The following is an 8,091-nucleotide window of genomic DNA, read 5'->3' as shown; positions in this document are numbered from 1 at the left end:
TTTCGGTTAGGGTCAGAATCTGTTTAAGTTTGTGACCGTGTGATATCCGATAATCTGGATTATCCCTTTTAATTTTTACCCTTTTGATAATTAACCATCCGGTATTCCTGATCTTGTTTGTATCTGAGACCTTCCTCCCCACTGTACTTTAGTAGCTCCTTGACGATGTCTGAGTAAAGACGAAATAAAGCGCTTGGATTTCTGACTATCATTTTCCCGTGGTATCGCTTATAGTATATATATATATATATATATATATATATATAATATATTATATATATATATATATATAAATATGAATATATGAATGATGGTAAATCAACTCATGATGGCGTTTAAGAGAGGACTGCGATAAGCTTAGTCATCCCAGATTACCGTAGGATATGTTGGTAAACTCGTTTCCTCGATTTACCCTCCGTTTCTAATAATCACTGAGGAATCATCCACTTCTTTTGCTTTTTCTTTGCTCATTCCCTTTGCTCATTGTCTTTGCTCATTCACTTTCATCTGAATATGTGCGAGAGTTTAGTTCAGCCGGTGAGTAAAAGAAATTTCTTAAAGCTTTCAAAGAAAACAGGATAATGAAACAGATGTCGGTTTGATATCCAAGACTCGTATATTTAACTCTTCAGTGATATATAACATATATAAGCTAACACCAGCTATAGAAGAAAACAATTTTTTTTTTTTAGGAAAATAGTGCTACAGTGAAAAGATTAACCCTCAATTAGACTTGGATCAATTAGGAATTTGCGTATGTGTATGTTGAGTTTGTATTCATTGTAAAATATGAATTGCATTTCCAAAGGGGAGAGTTGTTTTCCGAGAGAATTATTTGATATCAGTGAGAAGGAAAGGTGTGTTTGGAATGGGACTAGTGTATCTTTGTGAGGTCTCAAATAGTTTTGTTTAAGGACAGAATACAACTTGATAATATCTGACAATAGTCTTTGGCAACATGGATGAGTTGCGTTGGGCTGATAATCAGTTTTCAGTTTAGTTTTTGTTTTATTTACATTGTAGATTTCTAGTTACTAATTTTAATTTTGGTAAGTTGTGGTGTTTTTTGTTTTTAATTTCACCCTGGTAATTGGTAGCTGACGAATGACGGTATTAACATAGTTGATATCTACAGGTGTTCATGTATACAGGTATTTGTTGTCTTCGTATATGATTTTTATTGCAGACGCAGCGTTACAATGCACATATGCATGTATTTATGTACCGTATATGTGTCCTCGTAATGTCTCGCAAATATTTTTGTACCGTTTATGCGTCCTCGTACTGTCTCGAGCTGAGAGACTGATCAGTAATAAAATAAGCTAAGTAAGTAAGAAGAGTGGGAGGAATTCTGGTGTTTACATGTATGGGTTCTTAGGCACAACATCCAGACAGCTAATGACTGCAATCTGTGAGATCGCTTCTCCTCATAACTGGTTTTCATTTTCAGTTCCTGACACAATCGCGGCAACTCCTTGCGTGAGGTCTTCTAAATTGTTTTGCCTACTGGATAACGCGAGTCAGAGTACGTACTTACTTTTAGGGGTTACAAGGAAATTAAGGCAGTGATATTTATCCATGATTGTAAATGAACGAAGGCTGTCTTATGCGCTTCAGTTTAGGATTTTGTCGTTTGTAACGATTAATTGGACGATGCACAAACTCTCGTTTTGTGCTGTAAATGATAACCGAAAATTACTTTTACGGGGACGTTAATTGAAATGAAATGGATTGATTATCAAAGCTGTAAACATACTTCTAATTGACTTGATTATCAAAGTTGGAAGTATATTTCCCGTTTGATTTTAAACCGAGTTTTATTCCATTTCACAACACGCGAACCAGAGCGCACCTCGGCAGCTTTATTTGGAGTTACTTTGTCGCGTTTCATTGGTTAATCTTATAAATGGGTGACCAGATTAAAAGTAATAGTCTGAGAGGAAATGGTACGTGTTCTGTGACCTTTGCAAACATTTTCCTATTTAAAATAAAGAGGGTTTTGTTTGTGCACACATCAATAAAGGAAACTGCAGAGCTAATCAGTCATCATCTTAGATCTGATAAAAACAAGTGTCAAAGGTTTTCCAACACCATTTTTAAGGAGATATTTTGTTTTTCTTTAAACTCCGATGCTTTGTTTTGGAGTTTCTAGTTTCATTATCTCTGTACATTATCCATTTATTTAAGTTTATTTCATATTTATATAGACATTCCCATTAATCGTCGTTGGACCCATTGATAGACTCGTGTTTTTCTTATACACTGAGGCTGCATTTTCATTTCCATTCTTCAAACTTCAAAAAGAAAAAAAAATTATGTCTCAGATTTTTGCTGGAACCCTTTTGTGAGTTTAGGCTCCGCAAATTCACGTGAGAAAACTGGTTTTAAATGTTCTCTCACGATTTCTCTCATAGGCCTGAATTGAGAAATGTTTCCATTTGCTAAGTAAAAGGAAATGAAAAATAAATATTTTTCTCAAGTTATCGATCACCGCCAATTGAGGCTTTTCTTCACGAAATCGGTTTTATCTCTCACTTCCAGTTGATTTGTATAGCCAGCAGAATCTTTAGTACAATATTCATGAGTTTTTCCTTTTTTAAACGGATGAAAGCGCGCCAGTTACTTTCTGGTTATGTTATTTGTAATGTAGCCTCACTTTCTCCCTGAAATCTACTTTCGAACATTATTGAACTTCTCCACAGAAAAAAAACCACAGTACTATTCTCGGTTTCTTTGACTAAAGGCAATTTCATTGACTGAATCAGGCACAATGTACTTCTTCCTTGCTCCTGGATGAAACTACACAGGACTCGGGAAGTACGTAAATTGTCCTAGAAAACACTCACACTTCTCTACAAGTAATTCTGCTCTAATTCACAAGCCGAGATTTCGTCCTTCTTAGAATTGTCCTGTTTGCACAAGCTCCTACTCACACTGAAGGGTTTCTGAGAATTGCCATTGTTGTACGTCGGCTGAACAGCTGCCGGATCTTTTTATCCAGGTCTGTTAGCTGTCTCTCTCTATTTTCCTCTTTCCTTTTTAACTTTGAGCACAAATGCACAAATTCTTGCCATAAACTGAAGGTTTGTAAGTTAAATGTTCTTATCGTTTTGACACTTTTGTATATCATTACAATTCCACTAGTTATGAAGCTTTTCAAGAACACATTGTACAGGACATTGGTTTTACATACATTTTTCAAGCAATTTGCTTCAACTCAAGCTCAATATAAACACACTTTTAACCACTGTAAAAGTACTCATGATTTTTTTATGTACACTATGAGAACGTGAGTCAGCTTGGTCTCGTTTTACTGACAGCAGCATTTGAGCTGTTCCCAGTTGATATGACGTCTTTAAGGTCTCGCGAAATCTCCCACACTTGGAACTCGAGCGTCAGTCTCTCTCTATGGAATTTTTCCACCTGAAAGTTGTCAGCATCAAGCAGGTCCCTTCACCAACCACGGGAAGTACGTGATGAATCTGCAAAGAGACAAGAAAAAAACGGCCTTTAAAAAGATCCTCTTTGTGTTAAAATAATCATTTTTATGGTTATGAGAGTTTGAAGGAGAAAGAGTGGGACTTAAAAGTAGAAATTTCCAAAAAATTGCAACAAATATAGATTGTTTTTTATTTCCTAGCAGAAATGATACATGGGAGTCACGTAAAGCCGTTGGTCCCGTTGCTGAATAATCACTGGTTCCATTCAACGTAAAAGCACCATACAACAAACAAAGAAATGATGTATGCCATGATTACTGTTTAGCAAATGAAATATTACTTGTTTTTGATGGGAAATGCAGTTAGTGATGTTTTTCCTATTAAAATACAGCTGAAAAATAGATTACAAATATTTTTCAACCTGATTAAAACCTTATTTAATCTTGCAATTGAGGGTGTACTTTATCAACGCATACATGTCCTCATGTTTATATTCGGACACCTCCGGTTAGCAGCCATAGACACCTATTAGATCTCGGAGCCTTTCATCGAGCTAGAAAAAGAATTGTGAGGAATGTTAAGGACTATGCGATGATGGAAGAGTATTTATGTTCAATTGATGTAATAATGCGTGTTGAAGATGATGAACTTCGAGAGACTTATGCAATTCAATATCGAAACAGTTTCGCAGTTTTGTAAGCTACGCCTAAAGAGGTGCAGGTAATGAAGATTGGATTAAAAACGAGTAAGTATATGTCTGCTAGTAAAGAAGTATTGGGATATGAGAAAGTAAGACGAAAACCATGGATGTCTTATGGACTTAGTATGCAATGAAGAATAGACAGATGCGAAAGGAACTCGTAAAACAAATTAATTGAAGAGATGAAGAGCTCAAAGTACATCGTGCTTAGTACTCAGATGTAGCCAGTGAAGTTAAAAGAATCGCAAGAAATTATGAAACATCAATAAATAAGGATGAATGACACTGACGAAGTCAAATATTCAGGATTGGCATTACCGTTAGGAAAGTCCACACAATTATTGATGGACTGGCCGCAGGTAAAATGGAAAATGCCTGTTAGAGTGAGGGACAGCCGGAGATCACTGTGAAGTCGTATGCATTTTACATTAAATGGAATGATGGCAGGCAGTCTATTAGTTGGCCAATAAAGTCATAGAAAAGATAGCAAAGAGGCGACCCGAGTGGATGTAGTGACTGGAGAGGCACTCTACTTCCATTCGTTCACTAAGAAAATATTATTGAGTTGGCTTAGCCTGAAAAGTGGAGGAAAACATTGAGAAAATGCTTGTTTACAAGCTGGTTTTTAACGGAATCAGAAGTTGCCCGGGCAAAATTGCGCTTGAGACCTGTTGTTTCATATCATATGAAAATTTAAAATCCCTTTCTGATATCTTTTGATTACGATATGGCATTTTATACTGTCGTAACAACAGAAGTTTGCCAGACTTAGAATTTGGCTGTTTAAGTAAGTGAAATGCCAACAGACATAGAAGAAACTTGCCTAAAAGGATGCATCATCTAGGAGGTGGAATTCGATAATAATAAATCTAATAAAACAGAAATAATAAGGCCAGAGTTACAGTAGTTGGAGATTGGGTAATAAGGTTGAGGTAGAATATAGGGAAAGACCATAATTGGTCAAATAAACAGTGGTCAGGCTGAATAGAATTTAAAAGTAAGCACCAAAATAGCGTATGAAAGTAGGATTTATTCTGTAGCTTAGAATGATGCTTATTCCTATATGGGCAACAATCGTGGTATGACAGGGAAACTGTATTTAAAAGTTGCTGCCAATTAGTGCTTACAACTTTAGAGAAGAATTCTGGGAATCAGATGGCTGGCTGGAGTGAAAAGTGATATGATATCATAAAGAAAATTGCGGAATTTCCATCTGTACACAAGATAGCGAATGGAAATGGTTTGGACATATCCTTCGCACCACCAACTGGGAAAATAGTAAATGATATCAGCTGGACTCCTCTGGGGACCAGAAAAGTCTGAACACCAAGATCTTCTTAGATGAGACTTTGAGGAAAGATATACTATGTGGTGGAAGTTCACATAGGCCCTTTACATCGCACTGTGTTAAGGTGAGTTTACACTAGACTTCACCCCACGCTGCATGCGTAAGACTCTTCACCAACTCCTCCCAAATGCTCGTTAGCCCCGCCTACTGGACTGCTCATCAAGAGTCACACCACTCTAATAAGCCACCCTAATGAGGAGTCTAGTAGGCGGGCTAACAAGAATTCGGGAGGAGTTGGTGATCAGTCTTACGCATGCAGCGTGAGGTGAAGCCTAGTGTAAACTCACCTTTAGAAGCAGTGATGAGGGCGATGAAGATGTTGATTCGAGAATTACAAACATTTATGCGAAACAACCATAGGAGTTTATGAAGAGTAAAATGCCCGAAGATGTTTGACGTGAGTCTTGTTTCTAGAATTAAGTCTCAAGTCAGAAGTTTGGATTTTAGAGTTCAGTCCCCAAAATTGCACATATCTGAGGCTCCCTATTTAGATTCTGGGGCCATGTAAGTATGGTGTTTACCTTTATAGGCTTATATAATGTGAAAAGAGGAAAGGGAACTATTTTTGTGAGAAACTAATTAACAATTTTAACCCCGCTTCCAGACCTTGATCTATATACAGGTCATTCTTGAGCCGTCGGTTGCATAAGAACTTGATTAGTCTACATGTTAAGCGCTTTTCAATCATTTTTCAATATTTAAAAAAATATTTCCATGTTAAATTCATTGTTTCTTTAATTACCATTATACAAAATATCCTGAGAATTTATTTATTATTGTCCACAACTTGATCTTCCTTCCATGAATTTTCGAAAGAAGTCTTTTTTGGTAACATGGATATGAGTCGAATAATAACGTTCTCAAGATCGACTGAAGGGCAAAGTGTGATTTTGGAATTTTTGGCTAATCTTGTATTCCTATTGTTAGTCTTGAAGTCATTGAAGTGTGTCCCAGACACCCAACATTGTTGAAGTAGTGTGAAAATGAATAATTTTGGAATGTATCAGAAAGTGACAGCAACGCTAAGGTGCCTGAAATACTCTATAATGCCAGAATAGATTAAGTGTAATGAATAATTCCAAATAGCTGAAATAGATTAGAGGCTTTGGGATTTTAGAATGGTCGGAATATCATGTATTTTCTATATATCTTTAGGTTCCTGGAATCGATTGCAATGATCGGAATCTTTCAGGATGCAACAAAATTAATGGACTTTGTTTAGGGAATTTTAGTCTCAAAATTAAATTTCGTTGGCTTGAATTATTGTGGGATTCTTGGGTTATTGTAGATGACCAGCAACACCGGTAAACAGGTAAAAAGTCCGCTGAAGTTTCTTCAGGGCAGTCAATTTTTTTTGTAAAGCGTATAATGCTATAGGAAACTCTCGGCCACGGCCCGGTGTTGGCACCTATAGAGGCGCCAGATGTATGACTGACTTCAACCTTAAGTAAAATAAAGACGACTGAGGCTTCGGGGCTGAAATTTGGTATGTTTGATGATTGGAGGGTGGATGATCAACATAGCAATTTGCAGCCTCCAATCTAGCATCAGTAGTTTTTGAGATCCGAGGGAGGACAGGAAAAGTGCGGACGAACAGATAAATAGCCATCTCAATAGTTTGCTTTCACAGAAACTAAAAAAACTGAACGAATTGCTGGAAATTAACTTTCTTCAATTAATTAAAAAAAAAAAAAAAACGGTGGCGATGTTCTATATACTTTATTCTAGACTTTGACCTGTTTGCATGGGATAGATTTCCTGACACCTCACAGAAGTCCTAAACTTAAGTAATTTGAAATTTTAGAAGTTTGAGAATTGTTCTAAAAGGAGGAAGCAGGTGAAAGAGAACGTCAGCGAGGAGGGGGAGGGGGGGTGTGGCCAGTTAACGTCGTCAAGAGTAAAATAATAAAAGATAGTCTAAACGATGGAGAAATAATGATCAGAATAGATGGCTGAATTGTGTTGATTTAAAAATAAGGCATCAGTTAATATTATATAATGAATGAAGTCGGGATGTCAGTGCGTAAGTTTGGAGGAGACTAAGAATTTCTCTTGTAACAAAGATAGAACTCCGTAAGGGGGTGGTGCCATCAGTTTACCACTTGTGGTGCACTGTAAGCATTGCTGAAGGGTGTTTGCAGCACCCTTTCGGCTCCTTTCTTTTTATTCACCTTCTTTGTCCTTCATTTTTGTTTCCATTCCTGCTTGCTTTCTTGTGCGTTGCCTTATGGCCTAAATTTGTAAATTCATCCATTCGTTCATTCAAAGGTTTATTTTCGTATTAACCCGTCTTGAAATAAACCAACTCGCTGATCAAGTACGATTTAATGTGGTCAGCCTCATGCAATTTATAGTCCCAAACGAGATTCGCTGTCTGCTGAAGTTCGCTTTTAGCATGAAGCTTGCTTTGCTCATCGAGCGAACTTGAAAACACGTACTACGCATTGATACATGAATGCACATATGCATCCACCAGGCTCACACAAAGGTGAATTTACGTTTGGCTGTTTTGATACGTCCTTCTACCCCTTCCACTCTCCCCTCACCAAAATTCCGCCCCCCCCCCCAAACCCCCAATCCCATATTCCACTCTCACTAAAACG

General features: G+C 37.1%; 1 protein-coding gene across 2 annotated transcripts in view; it reads right to left on the bottom strand.

Annotated features, from left to right (window-relative positions):
• Positions 1–602: 602 nt before the first annotated feature.
• The window catches only part of LOC135212981 (uncharacterized), a 373,893-nt gene continuing 366,404 nt past the window's right edge, over positions 603–8,091 (bottom strand). For both annotated transcript variants that reach the window (XM_064246753.1, XM_064246754.1), the window contains one exon: positions 603–3,482. In XM_064246753.1, coding sequence (XP_064102823.1) covers positions 3,440–3,482 — 43 coding nt within the window. In that variant the 3' untranslated portion in view covers positions 603–3,439. The remainder of the gene's footprint in view (positions 3,483–8,091) is intronic.

The sequence above is a fragment of the Macrobrachium nipponense genome, chromosome 42 (assembly GCF_015104395.2).
Source record: "Macrobrachium nipponense isolate FS-2020 chromosome 42, ASM1510439v2, whole genome shotgun sequence".
Lineage (NCBI taxonomy): Eukaryota > Metazoa > Arthropoda > Malacostraca > Decapoda > Palaemonidae > Macrobrachium > Macrobrachium nipponense.
This window is presented reverse-complemented; position numbering and strand designations above follow the sequence as displayed.